Source organism: Heptranchias perlo, chromosome 23 (genome assembly GCF_035084215.1).
Source record: "Heptranchias perlo isolate sHepPer1 chromosome 23, sHepPer1.hap1, whole genome shotgun sequence".
NCBI classification, from domain to species: Eukaryota; Metazoa; Chordata; class Chondrichthyes; order Hexanchiformes; family Hexanchidae; genus Heptranchias; species Heptranchias perlo.
In genome coordinates this window covers 10,073,019-10,092,290 of record NC_090347.1, presented here as the reverse complement: position 1 = coordinate 10,092,290, position 19,272 = coordinate 10,073,019, and the positions used below count along the sequence as shown (strand labels likewise).

General features: G+C 43.1%; 1 protein-coding gene across 1 annotated transcript in view; it reads left to right on the top strand.

Annotated features, from left to right (window-relative positions):
* Positions 1 to 19,272, top strand: part of rptor (regulatory associated protein of MTOR, complex 1) — a 355,394-nt gene that overhangs the window by 162,961 nt on the left and 173,161 nt on the right. The window contains exons 8-10 of the mRNA XM_068003988.1: positions 6,361 to 6,461; positions 7,326 to 7,470; positions 19,116 to 19,191. Of these exons, the coding sequence (XP_067860089.1) occupies positions 6,361 to 6,461; positions 7,326 to 7,470; positions 19,116 to 19,191 (322 nt within the window). The remainder of the gene's footprint in view (positions 1 to 6,360; positions 6,462 to 7,325; positions 7,471 to 19,115; positions 19,192 to 19,272) is intronic.

Here is a 19,272-nt window from a genome sequence, read left to right as displayed (position 1 = left end):
ATGAATAATTTAGGATTGAAGAGGCGATGTGTGACAATTGGAAGCAGAAACTATACGAGAATGACTGTGCTTGATTTGAAGACTGATGGAATGGTTATTCTCTGTTTCCTATATCCTGATGGACTGGAAGTTAACAAATCAGACCATTCCTTTGCACTTTCTTCTACCCCTCCCTTCACAACTGGCTGAGCTGCCATCCCATCAACCATCTGCAGAATTGGAAGAAGTAAACCTGAGGAGACTGGATGGTGCAGTGGGTTCAGAACTCGCTTCTCACCTCTGGGAGCTGGGTTTTAATCTAGCCCGAACGAGTGACAGTGGCTAGCTTGACAGGGTAGGTCCTATGAGGATGTTTCCTCTGGCTAGAACTTGGGGGCATAGTCTCAGGATAAGGGGTCGGCCATTTGGGACTCAGATGAAGAGGAATTTCTTCACTGAGAGGGCTGTGGATCTTTGGAATTCTCTTCCCCAATCCGCCGATAAAACCAGGTAACCTTTGTTCCCACTTTCCTCTCCCCATGAATTTCCCACTCCACTTTTCAAAGTCACATTCATTTTCATCCTTTTCAGAGAGTTGTTGAGTATATTCAAGGCTGAAATTGATAGATTTTTGGACTCTAAGGGAATCAAGAGATACGGGGATTGGGCGGGAAACTTGAGTTGAGGTCGAAGATCAGCTATGATCTTATTGAATGGTGGAGCAGGCTCGAGGGGCCGTATGGTCTCCTCCTGCTCCTATTTCTTATGTAGACACATCCCCCCCCCCCCACCCCCGCAATGTATCGAGAATAGCTGGTACATAAAAGGGGGGTTGGGGAGGAAAGAAGCATTGAGCATTGCAGCTTTACCTAGTGGATGGGTTAATTGCTATAGCTGTTCACTGCATGCTTTTGAGCTTAAAGCAGATTGTCTACGTGGGGATATGAGACAAATCTCAGATACAATTCATTGTAACTACTGAATCATGGGAAGGGTGCATTTGAAAGATCAAGCAGCATCTTAACGGCTGTGGGGATCAGCTGGCTTCATTCTGAAGTGAGTTTTAAGTGTAGGCAGACACAGTGGGTGAGTTTTTTATTGCAGGACCCAATCCAGTACTGGTTCTCTCACGATAAAGCCATGGCTATAAGCTAAGCGCACTTGTGAAGATGTTAGCAAGCGGCAGAGCAGCCAAACAGCATCCCTGAACTCTGACCACTTCCCTCCTTGGCTGGCTGACTATTTCCATTAGTTCACAGTGGTTTTCTGGTCATGATTCTTTCATGGTTGAATGGTCAAGAACCTTGGACGTGGAAGTATTGGCCCCCACTTGCAATGTCTCATACGCCTTTTGTGGAATGAAGGTGTGCTGCAAAGAAGGGAATAACATGATGCTAACTTGACAGGTAATTTCCTTGAGGGTGTAGTAAGTTGTCAGATGCACAGGGTGGGGGGTAAGAGGCTAGTTTTGTGTGTCTGAATAGTATGAATGTATGCAAAGGTACCTAGACATACTTTGGTAGTTGTTTTGGTACCACTGAATGTATTTGTCATCTGCTCCCAAGTTCACCAGCCCTGAGAGACTGCATGGATTCACTTGGAGATGATCTTCCCAGCTGCTTGAGCCTCTGTTTTTGAAGGTGGGTGGCTGCCTGCTCCAAAGAGGCCCACTGTCCTTCGTCACATCTCCTTCAAATCAATGCTGAAAGCTGGAGTCCTATCTGTCGCCATCATTGCAGAAACGCCTCCTGCATTTCCAGCTTCAGCCGGCTGTGTTGCCCCTCTATCCTCTGCAGGGGTAAGCAGCACCCTATAAAAGCAAGTTAAAAGCAGAAAAATGGAAATCGAACCAAAAGCAGAAAATGCTGTAAACACAGCAGGCTAGTCAGTATAAGAACGCAAGAACCTAAGAAATAGGAAGAACGTAAGAAATAGGAATCTGTGGAGAGAACAGACTGGTTAACATTTCAGACATATACAGCCCATCGTCACATCAAGCAACTTCCTGACTTGCAGTCAAGCAGCCTCCAGATCTGCTCACATTTTCCATGTGCAGGGAATCCATTCATAAGAGGAAGTGTCTTAAATCAGAATATTGGGCCAAGCCACTTCCTACAAAGCTGACACAACCTCAATTCTGCTGTGGTCTGAAAATTGGGACTATACCAACTAGAGTTTTTCTACTGTCTTGCGGGTTAATAAATCATGAAATCCTTTCTGATTGGATATTATGGTTCCCTCGCTTGGCTGTTATGGCTGCCTATTTTGGTGTTTTTTATATACGTGTGTGTGTGTGTGTGTATACACACACATACACAAAAAAATCCTTTTTTATTGGTGAGCTGGGGAGCTGGTGCTTGAACCCTCAATCTTCTGTCTTTGAGGCTTAGAACTAAACAAGTATCACCCTGTTACTGGGGAGTAAACACACAATGATTTTGGTCTAAACTTCAAGTCGTTGTCATCAGTAGTGAAGTAAAGCACTGACCAGGAGAGGCAAGAGCCTAATTCGTATAGACCCTTGAACGATATTGTGCAAGATCTGTAAGTAACAAATATATTTTCATCCATGAAGACTATTTAAAGAAATGGGCTTCTTGTGCCAATTGGGCTTTTGCAGTTCCTAAAATTTCACATCTTCAGTTAATGAAGACAGAGAATGCATTGTTCTGACTTTATTTATGTAAGGAATCTTACAACACCAGGTTATAGTCCAACTGTTTTATTTGAAAATCACAAGCTTTCGGAGGCTTTCTCCTTCGTCAGGTGAACTCGCTCACCTGACGAAGGAGAAAGCCTCCGAAAGCTTGTGATTTTCAAATAAAACAGTTGGACTAAAACCTGGTGTTGTAAGATTCCTTACATTTGTCAACCCCAGTCCATCACCGGCATCTCCACATCATGACTTTATTTAGAAATTGAACAATTTGTGCCATTTGTAATCAGAATTTATTAACACATGCCTTTTAAAGACACATTTAAAGGCCCTCTTAAAATGGTGCAATATTAACCCCAACACCTGGGAAGACACAGTCACTGACAGACCACGATGGCAGCATGTCTGCCGGGTCGGTTTGAATGAATTTGAGGCTGCGATTTAGCAAGAACTGGCTGCCAAGCGCCTGGCACACACAACACAACTCATCTACCCACCTCATCGGGCCATATATGTGAGTCCAGGTTTGGGCTGTAGTCCCATCAGCGCACCCATAACAACTGAGACTCATCCGTCGATTGGATGAGAGGCTCCATCATCATTAATACACGGTAGTGATTATTACTGAACAGTAGAGTTTCAGGGTGAAAAGTTGTGATAATCATATACTTGTAAGAGGAATTGTGGAAATCTAAATTGTCAAATGTTGTAAAGGAAGATAACGAACACTGAACACTTCATCCTTCATTGCAGGATTTTATGCTTTTAAACTGCTGGTTAGAGGCAACCTGAGAACTGACATTTGTGTGTAGTCTCACCTTTCCTTCCACCTCCGCACCCCCCCCCCCTCCCCCATTTTCCTTTGTGACCTAAATGGGGTGTGTTATTTATATGTGTCATTTACTAAAAGTATTTGGATTTTTTTTAAAAGAGCAATGGCAGTGTAATAAGCTAGAATATTTTTGTTCATTCACTGAGACCTTCACCGTGAATGGTTAAGGCAGTCAGTACAAATTAACTTTTAAATGTTTTCAGGGTTGTTTTTCAATGTCTGTTGTAAAGAGTTAAATGTGTGATTATGACATTCTCAATACTAAACGTCACGTGTCTAATATAATTTAGATACCCACTTGTCAATTTACGACTACACAGCATTATGAAATTATTGATTTGAAGAAGATTCATTTACAGCGCACTGGAAACATAGCATGCCACTCGCAAATTTCAAGCTTAAAAATAGCCAGGTACAGTGTCTTGGGAATTCCAAAAGTAAACAGATTTTGCAGGATCAGCAGCTGGTGTAATGTTGGTTGGAAGGTGTTTTTTTTCCTCTCAAGGTGCTTCAGGCAAAAGAACTTGCTCCAATTCACATTGGGACGCAATTTGAAGCTTATTTTTTGGTGTGTAATTTAAAAATTTTTGTAATTAAAAAAAAAAATAATAGATGCAAATGACTTTCTCAAAGAATAAGACGTGTGACAGGTAATTAGTGGCAAGTTATCTTATTTGTAGAAGTACGGTAATTTTCTGGGACAGTGTGGTCTGGCAGTGTCTAATGTCGTACTACCCATTTACCCTGCTTGAGGAGCTTCAGGTGAGGGTGGGGGCAACGTTGAAATTTGATACCCGAGATGCGCATACATGCTTGAGAACTCAAACTAGTGATCTGTGTGACATTTAAGTGTGCTCTGTGAGGCATTCTGTGCAGAAATTCTACCAATCTCACAGCTGCTGTGGCTTTACTGCTATCCACGTGTAGCATCACCACATAATGGTGCAAGTCCTGGTGGTACAGCTACAAAGTGTAGCTTTTGATTTGGAGAGGAAGAAGGCAGCACAGTGTTGCTGCAGTGCAGGCATGTGATGTAACTGCAGCACAAGTGGTTGCTGGAAAACCGGTCAAAAAATGTATCCTGGGAATGGGGTCGTGAAAGGAACTGCATGTAGAAATTCATCTTTTATTCTGTGCTGATTTAGCACATTTCAGCCAATGCAGTAACAGGGGTGCTGTAATGGACATGAGTGCCCTAGGCCATGGAAGGGGAAAAAATTGCTCTGTTTCTCACGTGCTGTTGCTAATGGAACTCTTTGGGGTACGGTTCTGAAGGTGGCATCAGTTCTTGGGTACCTTGCCCAAGGGACCATTCTTTTGTGAGTCTAGGTGGTCAGTGTAGGATTGATAATTTGACCTGTGCAGAGTGACCTTGAAAGGTTGAGCAGATCCTTCTCTCACCTGACAGGTGCTTGCAGCAACAGGTCACTGGATAGTAATCAGGGTGCCTGCCTGATGAATTTAACTATCTTTTTAACTGCCTTCAAAGCTCATTAAAACCACTTGTGCCAGCTGGCCATGATTGACTATCAAAGCACTGACCTGGGATTGAACCTGTAGCCTTTTGGTCTTGCACGGCTCAATGTCACATCACACAACGCATTTATCAACTGCATACTTTTAAACTGCTCCAGTTTATTAATGTACTGATTTTGGAGCTAAATTTCTATCCTGTCCCAATTTTGAAGTGTCATTTTCAAATTTCAAAATACCACTCCTCCCTCCGCCACGGCTCCCCACAAAATTTCTCATGGATTTGGATCTCTTCCCTCCCAATTGAATTTCTAGACCAGCCAGATATTTTCCTTTTATGTATTGATTGTAAGATCTTTTAGGCAGTTTGACGTTGATGGTGTTCCATTGACGGTAAGTTTGTGGTATTTCTGCCGCTGACAGTACACTGTAGTATAAAGGAGACCACCTCGATGCCTCTGATGGTTGGACTAGACTTTTCCTAGCTCCGCAGGACATTTATATATTAGCTCTCCATTGAGGACTGACCGCACACTGGTACAGTAGAAAGAGTTGGGAGATAAATAAAGGTATTAAGGGATATGGGCCAAAGGCAGGTATATGGAGTTAGATCACAGATCAGCCATGATCTTATCAAATGGCGGAGCAGGCACGAGGGGCTGAATGGCCTACTCCTGTTCCTATGTTCCTAAATTCCAAAATGTACTAAATTTGATTCATTTCCTGCACAGTTCTCAGTTAAAGGGCTTAACACCATATTTTATTTTATGGTGCATTGTTTAAGTCTTGAGGTGTGCGCCATCAAAATACAGGGGGAAAACAAATTGAACATTTTGCTTAATTTGCTTTTTTTTCCCCACACTTCTCAATCAATTAGTTTAAGAAAGCAGATTCCAGCCCAAACCTATGACTATGGCAGAGGGTACTGTATTTTAATAAATAATCCTGTATGTTAACCCTTCCCTTCCAAGAAAACCTCTCTGTCTATACTGAGCTCAGGTAAATCTTTTTTGGATTCTTTTCTCGTTGCAAGCTTGGTTTGATTTTCCCTTGTTTACTTGGAATGGCATTGTATGTCACAGTGCCCAATTTTGGTCTTCCTTCTTTCTGTAATGGAGGCTTTTGGATTTGTTGAAACTGTAATAATGTCTTCAATATGTTAGAAGTACAGAAATAGCATAAATAATGGTACAAAAATGAATGGTTATTTGAATATCTATGGCACTACTCATACTAAAGCAGTGTCTTCGATTTTGACTCTTGTTTCTGATTTTTAAGGCTTGTGCCCCTGGTTAAGTTTGCAGATGGAGAGATATTACTTACGGAGTCATCCGCTGTACTTTTCTTTTCATCTGGCTAATAGTGGGAACATTTCTAAGATTTCCTGTTTTAATTCTCATTGTCATTTTTTTTAATGTAGAATTCCAGGAAGACTAAATGACAGGCGAACTCCTCTCGGAGAACTCAATTGGATTTTTACAGCCATAACGGACACTATAGCTTGGAATGTATTGCCTAGAGGTGAGAAGAAATCGATTGCAATATCAATCTGTTTTGAATTTTAGTTTTTCTTCAACTATGTACAGCACTGTCAAATGGTAGGCTAGATAAATGATCTGCTCCTAATGCCAGTGTCGCTATATAAGGAGGTTTGTGAGAACAGCTTGGGCTGCCTGTACCTCAAGCATGATTACTGTTTTCCTTCACCCCATTCTGATCTTGCACGGTGGGATCAGCCCACTTCATGATTGGCAGGCATGAATCGCGCATTGCCCTATTTCCACTCTGGATTTACCCAAGTGGGAACTCTGGCTATTACCTTTTTGTTGCTCATACCCATTATGACTGTTTTGTAAGTTCAGAGTTATTTTCAGTTAACCCTCAATCATGTATGACCTCATAATTGAACTTTGCTAACATTATACAGGCCAATATACTCAGTAATCTCTTTTGTTTCAGTGTAGGAGACATCACCGTAGTCAACTTGGAATTTCCTCAAAAGTGAAATTGAAAACTGTGCTATGCAAGCTACACAATTAAAATGAATCACCTGAGCAATTGTCATTTCATATTCATATTTTGTACCCATATGCAAAAAATCAGTTTGCTGCTGATCTCGCCTGCAATTTAAATAATTTGATGTAAAAAATTTTCTTGGCACACCCAAATGAGCAATGTAATCAAATTGCAAAAGTAAAACCAAGCAGCTTATCAGTGGATTTGTTTAGTCTATGGTTTTTCCCCTTATTACTCTGGCTCTTTGTACGGTTCAGTTATTGAGGTATCACAATAGACAAAGATGATTCTTGTCTAGTCTAAACATTTAAGCAAACATATTTTATGTTAACCTTAATATGATTATGTAATTAAATTTTGTTTCCACAGATCTCTTCCAAAAATTATTTAGGCAGGACTTGCTGGTTGCCAGTTTATTCCGCAATTTTCTTTTAGCCGAAAGGATCATGAGGTCGTACAACTGTACCCCTGTCAGTAGTCCTCGTCTACCTCCAACATACATGCACGCTATGTGGTGAGTTAGCTGTAACTCCTCTTAAAACCTAAATGTCGGGGAAATCTTCTGCCCAAAAATAGGTTGACCGATTTGAAAGTGGAACAAACTTTTGTACAGCTAAATGGATTGAGTTTGCAAGATAGAAAAATGAAACACATGCATTAAGGTTCAAGATATGAGGTGATGACTCAATGTGTCGGTTCTGTAGGTGTCGTGCTCTGAATTTCATTGAGTGTTTAAGGGTATTATTATAATACCCAGCTCCTAATTGCATGCTCAGAGCCAGGAAAGAGCTCTGTGCCTGCATGCTTGTATGCAGGCACAGAGCTCCTTTTCTGGCTTTTAAATTTTAAGGCTTTCCACCCCCACTCCCGTGATTGGGGCACAATTCCGGTGTGGTGAGACTGGCCCAACCCAGATACCCTACTGACTGTGGCAATTCATCAGAACCAGGTTCATTTACATCTGGAAGGCAAGCTCTCCAGCCTCTATTAGGGAGTCACACCAGTATGGGTGGGGAGTTGCAGCAGCATAAACAGATGGCTGATGAGCTGCCTGAATAGAGGAGGGGAAAAATCAGTTTAAAAATTTTAAAATTGAGTAGTGGGGCACCTGCAAATGAACTTTGAGGTCGTTTGCACATGTCCCTTCATGATTTGTTTTATTCATTCATGGGATGAGGGCATCGCTGGCAAAGTCAGCATTTATTGCCCATCCCTAATTGCCCTTGAGAAGGTGGTGGTGAGCCGCCACCTTGAACCGCTGCAGTCCGTGCGGTGAAGGTTCTCCCACAGTGCTGTTAGGTAGGGAGTTCCAGGATTTTGACCCAGCGACGATGAAGGAACGGCGATATATTTCCAAGTCGGGATGGTGTGTGACTTGTGCCTTGTAGATGGTGGAAAGGCTTTGGGGAGTTAGGAGGTGAGTCACTCGCCGCAGAATACCCAGCCTCTGACCTGCTCTTGTAGCCACAGTATTTATGTGGCTGGTCCAGTTAAGTTTCTGGTCAATGGTGACCCCCAGGATGTTGATGGTGGGGGATTCGGCGATGCCGTTGAATGTCAAGGGAAGGTGTTTAGATTCTCTCTTGTTGGAGATGGTCATTGCCTGGCACTTGTCTGACACGAATGTTACTTGCCACTTATCAGCCCAAGCCTGGATGTTGTCCAGGCCTTGCTGCATGCGGGCATGGACAGCTTCATTATCTGAGGGGTTGCAAATGGAACTGAATCCTGTGCAATCATCAGCGAACATCCACACTTCTGACCTTATGATGGAGGGAAGGTCATTGATGAAGCAGCTGAAGATGGTTGGGCCTAGGACACTGCCCTGAGGAACTCCTGCAGCAATGTCCTGGGGCTGAGATGATTGGCCACTACTATCTCCCTTTGTGCTAGGTATGACTCCAGCCACTGGACTTTTCCCCGATTCCCGTTGACTTCAATTGTACTAGGGCTTCTTGGTGCCACACTCGGTCAAATGCTGCCTTGATGTCAAGGGCAGTTACTCCCACCTCACCTCTGGAATTCAGCTCTTTTGTCCATGTTTGGACCAAGGCTGCAATGAGGTCTAGAGCCGAGTGGTCCTGGCGGAACCCAAACTGAGCATCGATGAGCAGGTTATCGGTGAGTAAGTGCTCCTTGATAGCACTGTCGACGACACCTTCCATCACTTGCTGATGATTGAAAGTAGACTGATGGGGTGGTAATTGGCCGGATGGGATTTGTCCTGTTTTTTGTGGACAGGACATACCTGGGCAATTTTCCACATTGTCGGGTAGATGCCAGTGTTGTAGCTGTACTGGAATAGTTTGGCTAGAGGCGCAGCTAGTTCTGGAGCACAAGTCTTCAGCACTACAGCCGGGATGTCGTCGGGGCCCATAGCCTTTGTTGTATCCAGATTATTATCTTGTATGCTCCGTCTAGGTATATGCGACCTCGGCATTCAGCTCAAACCGGAACTGAGCTTTAAACCCAATATCTTATCCATCACCAAGACCCTTCCTTGCAGCTCTATAACACTGCTGGCCTCTGCCTTTACCTTACCCCCATTACTGAATCCATGTCTCTGCAGCCTCTGGACTTCTCTGGCCTCCTTGACATCTTCCTGATCAGTCTCCATAACTCAATCATCCAAAACTCCTCATTTTAAGTCCCCCTCACCCATCATTCCCATCCTTGCTGACCTTTACTGACTCCCTGTCCCCTGGCAGATGGAATTCAAATTTTCACCCGAGAGTACAAATACCTCTACAGCATCACATGGCACTACCTCTGCAACCTTCTCCAACCTAGCTCTGATTCCCCTATTCTCTCTTCCCACTCCCAGTTCAGCTTCAGTCGAACATTCTACTCTCTAGAAACTTTTTTCCCAAGTCCCTCTGCTTCTCTACCTCCTTCGCCACCTTGAAAGCTTTCTCAAAACGTTTCTCTTTGGCCAAGATTTTGGTCACCCCTCCTAACCCTCTTGAAAAGACCCAGTACTTGCTACTTTTCCTTGAAGTGCCTTGAGGTCATTTTTCTGTGTTAAGCTGCTATAGAAATGCATATAGTTGTAGCCTATACTCACTATGAACTGGATTGACACTGTGCAAACATTCACATTAGACAATTGCAGCAGGTAGAGAGAAGGCTTTAAAATCCATCTGTATAGAATAGATTAAAATCCAACAGAGAGCTGATGGCTGGTCTGCCAACTAATGTAGTACCTGGTTTCCTCAGATATCAAGCTTCCAATATGAAAGTCCTGCTTATATCAAAAATTGCTGATGACACAATAATAAGGGGCTTGGCAAGCAGCAAAGAGGACTGGAAAAGGATAGGTGGAAGATGCACTTAATGCAGATAATTCTGAGGTAATACGTTTGTGGAGGAAGAATAAGGAATGGAAGTATAAACTCAATTGAAAGATGCTGAAGGGTGTTGAGGAATAGTTAGAGTCTCCTGTGCACAGTGGCACATGAAGCAACCTACTTCTACCTTTGCTGTTTGTACAGAGCAAGATACTTGACTCCATCGAAGTATCGTCTTGCCTTGCATCCAGCTGATTGTGGTTCTCCACAGTTGATGTTTATATTTGCAAGCCTGTAACAGACTTGTCTTATCTCCGCATTGTTTCCGACTTGTTTTATCTCTGGGTTGTTACTATAATGAAAGGCATTTTTATGTGAACAGGTCGTTAGCCTGACTTGCAACCTTCTACCAGAAGGATCGGCGAACCGCCTTCAGTCTGGCTCCTACCTTTTGACCTGTCTGCCTTTGGTGGCTCTACCAGGAGTTATACTCACACCAGCATAGCACTCAGGGTCATAGGACCACGCGAACCTTCTCACCACGTAAAGTTGAGGTACCTAGGGAAGATAGCGTGGGACCTAGAGATTCAAAGCCCTTAAAAATGTGCGTGCAGGTGGTTAAAGCTATAAAAAAGCCCAAAAGCATTTTGAGTTTTATAAATGGAGGTGTAAGAATACAGCAACAAAGAGATTATGATAAATTTGTGCAAGAGAATGGTCAAGCCACAGTATACTGTATGCAGTTTTGGGCACTCCATTCTAAAAAGGATAATAAAGCCATAGAAGATGTACAGAATAGATTCATCAAAATGATCTTAGGAATGGGAAAGTATAATTATGATAAGAACATAAGAAATAGGAGCACGAGTAGGCCATTCGGCCCCTCGAGCCTGCTCCGCCATTCAGCAAGATCATGGCTGATCTTCTACCTCAACGCCGTTTTCCTGCACTATCCTCATATCCCTTGATGCCTTTAATATCGAGAAATCTATCGATCTCTTTTGAATGTACTCAATGTCTGAGCCTCCACAGCCCTCTGGGGTAGAGAATTCCAAAGATTCACCACCCTCAGTGAAGAAATTTCTCCTCATCTCAGTCCAAAATGGCCTACCTTTTATTCTGAGACTGTGACCCCTGATTCTAGACTTCCCAGCCAGGAGAAAACATCCTCCCTGCATCTACCCTGTTGAACCCTGTAAGAATTTTGTATGTTGGTTGAATTATTTCACTGGAGCAACAAAGTCTAAAGGGGCATTTAATAGACGTTGTTAAAATTACAAAGGACTCAGAGTAAATTGGGAATGATTTTCCTCTGGTTGGGGATTCAGCAACGAGAGCATTATCAATTTAAATTGAGCACAGAGTGAGGAGAGACAATAGATTTTTTTTTGTCCAGCGTGTTTGAGCATTGTATATTTTGCCACAGGAAATAGTTGAGTTGGAAACCACTTCATCCTTTGAGGGAAAAGTGGATGAATATTTGAAGCAGAGGAAGATACAAGGCTTTGGGGAGAGAGCGGGGCATTAGGATTAGTTTTGGATTGCTGTAGCAAAGAGCCAGCACGGATGTGATAGGCTGGATGACCGCCTCCTGTGCTGTAAACCTCAACAGTTCTGGTCATAAAAACATTTTAGCAGTAATTATTGAAGGTACAAATTTGAGTTTTCAGAGGCTTTAGAGTGCAACTTTTAACTGATTATATGATGCTTAGGATATATTTTTAGCAAATCCCAGATGTAGGATTTTTTGGAGCAGATCATACTAAATAAAATTGTGTATCGTGCCATAATTCCAAGTCTGCCTCTCAAAAATGAATATTGTGTACAGCTGTACACATTTTGCCTAAGAATCATATACTGAACCAAAATTTGATATTGTCACTGTTTTCTAATCCCCACAAAATCCAGTATTCTGTCCCTAAGAATTGATATTAAAATGTCCGTACAATTATAAGCAGGCCTTTCATGTTGGAGGCTTCATGGGTTTGTATTCCATTTGCTTGAATTTAAAAAAATTAATGGAAAACACCAGATGGATATGTGACGTAAATCTGCAAAGACAAATCTCAAAATATTTTTTCTCATTCAGTGACACATGGTTTCCTCCATTGGCATGCAAGTCGCTCATGACCGAGCATAACCTGTTCGAAGTAACTGCATTTTGATGCATGCAACCCCAACAAGCAAAAATCACACACTTAAGCAATCTTTGGTTTGTAAAGGCTTTTACGTCATCAGGATTTACATGGTGTACCTGTCCTGCACAGTTAAAATACTCTATACAGAAGAAGTAAATAGTAGGAACAATTGCTTGTTCTGCTGTGTGGAACAAATTTTAAAATGTATTGGCTAGCTTGATGTCTTAATAATGGATTTGCTTTCATTGATTTTTCCTGGATGTAAGATAATTAGGAATACGAAATGATGCTTGCCAAGAATGCAGACATTTTTTTTAACGTTTGGATCACTAAAGCTAGAAAATAGCTTTGCTGAATTTTGTCGCTAAATGAGATGCCATGGCTGATATTGGAGTGTTTATATAGGAAAAACTGATCGTTTCAATCTCCCTCATTACTCGAGTTCGAATTGAGTATTATCACACAGTATATTCTTCTTTCAATCCAATCCCATTGGCCTCCAAAATGAAAGACTGGAGGATTAACCTCCCCCAAAGGTTAAGGCAATGAACAGCTGAACCATACAGATCAGGAAGATGCTAGGTTTGGGGTCCTGCTGTGTGCGAGTTAGCTGATCTAATCCAGGGAAGTAGTAGGGGGCACATTAGTTTATTTCTGTGCCCTTGGGTTAGGCAGAAGAAAGTCAATTGTGTTCCCTGCTGAATGCTATTTAGCAGCCACTGCTGGAAATATGTGTGTGGATGTCAGGTCAAGTCTAGATTCAGTTCAGTAATAATCCCAGAGCTGAATAGCTTGCTGCCTGGACTCATGCATAAAGATTGGCCACTAAGAGGGCACCGGCGAGATTCACTGTGGGGGAGGGTTTAAACTAATTTGGCAGGGGGCTGGGCACCAGGATGTAGCATTAGAAAGGAGAAGCAAGGGGCACAAAGGATTGGGAGAGACAGATAGCACTAGAGTAAGAAATAGTACAGTATTAGGTGGGATCAGACGGAGAGTGAATACGAAAAGGCCTAAGATAGGTTTAGAGTGCATGTATGTAAACACATGAAGCGTGGTAAATAAGGTTGGTGACCTGCAGGCGCAAATAGTCACTTGGGAATATGATGTAGTGGCGATAAGAGACCTGGCTCAAAAAAGGGCAGGATTGGGTACTAAGTATTGCTGGGTACAAGGTGTTCACGAAAGATAGGGAAGGAAAAACAGGAGAGGGATGGCAGTATTGATTAAGGAGAATATTGCAGTGCTGGAGAGAGGGTATATCTTTGGGTCAAGGACAGAATCTATTTGGTTAGAGTTCAGAAATAATAGAGGCGCCATTACACTAGGTGTATTCTATAGGCCACCAACTAGTAGGAAGGATATAGAGGAGCAGGGAAATTACAGAGAAGTGCAAGAACTATAGAGTAGTAATAATAGGGGACTTCAACTATCCTAATATAGACTGGGATAGTAGTAATGTAAAGAGCAAAGAGGGGGAGGAATTTCTGAAGTGTGTTCAGGAGAACGTTCTTGATCAGTATGTTTCCAGCCCAACGAGGAAGGAGAAATTGCTGGAGTTAATTGGAGGAGCGCAGAGATCTCGGAGGGTTGTAGGGCTGGAGGAGGTTACAGAGATAGTGAGGGATGAGGTCATGGAGGGATTTGAAAACAAAGATGAGAATTTTAAAATCGAGGCATTCCTGGACCCTGAGCCAATGTTGGTCAGTGAACACAGGGGTGATGGGTGAATGGGACTTGGTGCGAGTTAGGATACGGGCAACAGAGTTTTGGATGAGCTCAAGTTTATGGAGGGTTGAAGGTGGGAGGCCAGCCAGGAAGACCGTTGGAATAGTCCAGTCTGGAGGTAACAAAGGCATGGATAAGGATTTCAGCAGCAGATGAGCTGAGGCAGGGGCGGAGATAGGCGATGTTACGGAGGTGGAAGTAGGCAGTCTTGGTGATGGAGCGGATATGTGGTTGGGAGCTCATCTCAGGGTTAGATAGGACGCCACGGTTGCGAACGGTCTGGTTCAGCCTCAGACAGTGGCCAGGGAGAGGGATGGAATCAGTGGCTAGGGAACAGAGTTTGCAGCGGGGACCAAAGATAATGGCTTCAGTCTTCGCAATATTTAGTTGGAGGAAATTTTTGCTCATCCAGTACTGAATGTCAGACAAGCAATGTGACAAATGAGCGACAGTGAAGGGGTCGAGGGACATGGTGATGAGGTAGAGCTGGGTGTTGTCAGCGTACATGTGGAATCTGTATTTTCGGATGATGTCGCCGAGGGACACCATGTACATGAGAAATAGGAGGGGGCCAAGGATAGATCCTTGGGGGATTCCAGAGTATCGGCGCGGGAGTGGGAAGAAAAGCCATTGTCAGTGATTCTCTGGCTACAACTGGATAGATAAGAATGGAACTAGGTGAGTGCAGTCCCACCCAGCTGGACGACGGAGAAGAGGCGTTGGAGGAGGATGGTGTGGTCAACCCTTTAAAGGCTGCAGACAGGTTGCGAAGGATGAAGCGGGAAAGTTTACCATCGTCACAGTCACATAGGACACAAGTCTAAAGGGGATGCAGGAACAGAAAGACCTGGGGGGTATACGTGCACAAATTTTTGAAGGTAGCAGGACAGGTTGAGAAAGTGGTTAAAAAGCATACTGGATCTTGGGCTATATAAGTAGAGGCATAGGTACAAAAGTAAGGAAGTTATGATCTGGAATGCACTGCCTGAAAGAGTGGTGGAAACAGATTCAATCATTGCTTTCAAAAAGGAATTGGATAAATACTTGAAGGGAAAAAATTTGCAGGGCTACGGGGAAAGAGCGAGGGAATGGGACTAACTAGATTGCTCTTACAAAGAGCCGGCACGGGCTCGATGGGCCAAATGGCCTCCTTCTGTGCTGTAACCATTCTAAGATTTAGACAAGGTAGTCAAAGGCAGGTAGTGCCTGTGGAACCACACCGTAGCAAGGAGTCAATACCTGAAAGCAGAGAAGAAATTTGGCAGAGGAAATAAAACAAAGTTAAGAGCCAGTTAAAGGTAAAGCCTAACTATCATAGGTTACAGCACGGAAGGAGGCCATTTGGCCCATCAAGTCTGTGCCAGCTCTATGCAAGAGCAACCCAGCTAGTCCCATTCCCCCGCCCTATCCCCGTAGCCCTGCAAATTTTTAACTTTCAAGTATCTATCCAGTTCCCTTTTCATGGTCATGATTGAATCTGCCTCTACCATTCCCTCAAACAGTACATTCCAGATCCTAACCACTTGCTGTGTTTACAAAAAAAAGTTTTTCCTCATGTCACCTTTGATTCTTGTGCCATTCATCTCAAATCTATGCCCTTTGGTTCTTGACCCTTCCGCCAATGGGAACAGTTTCTTTCTATCTACTCTGTCTAGACCCTTCATGATTTTGAATACCTCTATCAAATCTGCTCTCAACCTCTTCTGTTCCAAGGAGAACAACCCCAGCTTCTCTAGTCTATCCATGTAACTAAAGTCCCTCGTCCCTAGAATCATTCTAGTAAATCTCTTTTGCACCCTCTCTAAGGCCTTCACATCTTTCCTAAAGTGTGGTGCCCAGAACTGCACACAGTACTCCAGTAGTGGCTGAACTGGTGTTTTATAAAGGTTCATCATGACTTCCTTACTTATATACTCTATGCCTCTATTTATAAAGCCCAGGATCCTGTATGCTTTTTTAACCACTTTCTCAACCTGCCCTGCCACCTTCAACGATTTGTGCACATATACCCCAAGATCCCTCTGTTCCTGTACCCCTTTTAGAATTGTGCCCTCCAGTTTATATTGCCTCTCCTTGTTCTTCCTACCGAAATGTATCACGTTGCATATTTCTGCGTTAAATAGCATCATGATCCTGTGTATGCAGTGACATTAAAATGGGTTCAGGCTGAAAGAATGTGGAGCAGTTTGGCGGGGGGTGGCGGGGTGTGGGAGGGGTGTAGGTGGAGCTACCTAAACTGCTCTTAAAATGTTGAAGAAGCTGGAACATTCTTCAATTGAATCAAAAAACACAGCTTAAAATTAGTTGACTGATTTATTTTACAAGTTATGAAAAGGAATATTCCTTAATCGGGCACAGTTGACTTTATGTTGTTGAGCAATTCTATTTCTAAACTTGGTAACATGACATGCAAGTCATTCCACAGTCCATGGTGCCCATTGAATGTTAAAATCATGTATTGCCACTTCTACTGCTAGCAGTAATATGTTAGTTGCATAACTTCTTTTAACTTTGAACTGATTATTGTTGTAAATAGCAACTGCATCACCCCCTCTTACTTGATAATTTGGTTATACTTTGCTACGATAAATAACGTTCAACTGTTTTACAAGAGAAATTATAATGTCTCATAACGAGTGATTTTGACTCTAACTTTCTGTTCACCCATTTGAAAAATAAAAACCACTACTTGCTTAATGCTTTTAACGTAGAAAAATGTCCCTTGGAGCTTCACAGAGGTGTAATCTCACAAAAACAGACCTCGAGCCAAAGAAGGATATTAGATTTGATGAGAAGCTTGGTTAAAGAGATGGGTTTTATGAGGATGTTGAGAGAAGAGGAAGGCAGAGGGATTTAGGGAGGGAATTAGAGGGTGGGGCCTAAACAGCTGAAGGCAAGACTGCCAATGGTGGAGAGAAGTAGGAGGGGGTGGGGGGGGCTTGGACAAGATCTAAGAGTTGGAGGAACAAAAAGTTCGGGGTGGGGGGGAGGGGTTTAAGGCTGGAGGAGGTTACAAAGATAGAGAGGAGCAAAGTCATGTAGGGATTTCAACACAAGGATGAGAATTTTAAATTTGTGACATTAAGGAACCGGGAGCCAACGTAGGACAGGAGGGCAGGATAGGATATGGGTTGAAGAGCGTCAGAAGAGTTTTGGAGAATGGGAGGGCGGCCAGGAAAGCACTGGAATAATCGAGACTGGAGGTGACAAAAGGCGTGTGTGAGAGTTTCAGCAACAGATGGGATGAGGTGGGCAATGCCTATATAAAACCGTAAGATCTCAGTTGGAGTACTATTTGCAGTATTGGGCTCCACACAATAGGAAGGATATTGAGGCTTTAGGGAAGGTACATTGCAGATTCACTAGGATGCTGCTCATATGAGAATAGATTTGGAAGATTGAGTCTTTTTTGTTAGCACACTGTAATCTGTATTGTTCTATGATAGAAGTGTTTAAAGTTAAGAGAGGATGGGACAGGGTAGATAGAAGCAGATTATTTCTAGTAGCTGAGGGGTCAAGACCAAGGGCCATTGATACAAGATGAAAAGTAGGAGATTTAGAACGGAGGGCAGTTTAAAAACTTCTTCATACACTGCTGTGAGACTGGAATTCACTTCAAGGGTTATTGGTTGAGGCAGAGACCATTTTAACATTCAAGATTAGATTGGATAGGTGGATGAAAGGATATGGGAAAAGGTTGGGTAAATTTGATTAGAATTATTTGCTTGCATGGAGGGTAAATACCAACACAAACTGGTTGGGCTGAATGTCCTGTTTGTGTTATAACTCCTATGCATGTTATGGAGGTGGAAGTAGGCATTTTTTTGTGATAGTGTGGATGTGGGCTCAGAAGCTCCACTCGGGGTCAATAGGCCGCTGAGATTGCGAACAGTCTGGTTCAACTCGAGACGGTGGCAAGCGAGGGGTTGAGAACGGTAGTAAAGGTATGGAATTTGTGGCGGAAGCCGAAGACAATGTCTTCAGTCTTCCCAATGTTTAGTTGGAGGAAATTGCGGCTCGTCCAAGACTGGATGTTAGACAAGCAGTCTTGACAGACAGGCAGAGAGGGGATGGAGCGATCTGGTGTTGTCAATGTTCTTGTGGAAATTGATTCCATGTCTTCGAATGATGTTACTGTGAGGCATCATGTTAATGAGAAAGAGGAGGTGGCCAGTGATAGACCCCAGAGATAACAATGTGGGGCAGGAAGAGAAGTCATTGCTGGATATGCTGTAGCTACATATGGACAGGTAAGATTGGAACCAATCAAGGACCGTCCCACTCAGCTCGACAAAGAGGAGAGGCGTTTGAGGAGGATGGTGAGGTGGCCGTGTCAAAGGGTACAGAGAGGACAAGGAGGGATACTGCATCATGATCACAGTCAAAGAGGATATCATTTGTGACTTTGATTAGGGCCATTTCAGTGCTATGGCGGGTCAGATATTTGATTGGAGAGATTCAAACATGGGGTTGCGGGAAAGATGGGCATGGATTTTGGAGGCATCAAGAGGCAACAATATGGAAAAACTTTGGCGAGGAAAGGGAAGTTGGAGATGGGACAGTTGTAAAGACAGAGGTCGAGTGTGGGTTTTTGGAGGAGGGGATAATGATGGCGATTTTGAAAGAGCGATAGTATCCGAGGAGAGGGAACGATTTACGATGTGAGGCAGCATTGAGGAAATGAATTTGCGTGGTCAGCAATTTATTAGAAATGTGGTCATGGGAGCAGGAGGTGGGTCTCATGGACAAGGCAAGCTTGGAGAGGGCAGGAGGGGCGATAGGAGAGAAACTAGAGAAAGGCGTGCATCTTTTAACTAATCGTATGAATCACATAACTAGGAATCTAGAACACATGTTTTGAGAATAAAATTTCAGGTCTGTTAGGAATAGCCGATGTTGGATTGGCATAACTGCTGTAATAATGGCGGTGTTAGCAATAAAATGAACACCGAAGTGCAAATGTTGACTAGTCATTTCAATGTATAAATTTGTGGATCACTTTGCAGGCAAGCTTGGGACCTAGCAGTGGACATTTGCCTTTCACAACTTCCCACCATCATAGAAGAAGGAACAGCTTTTAGGGTGAGTTGACCAATTTTTATCAGAAGCTCTTGTTTAATCTGCCATCTTTAAAACAGAAAATTTGAAGTACAACCTATTGTG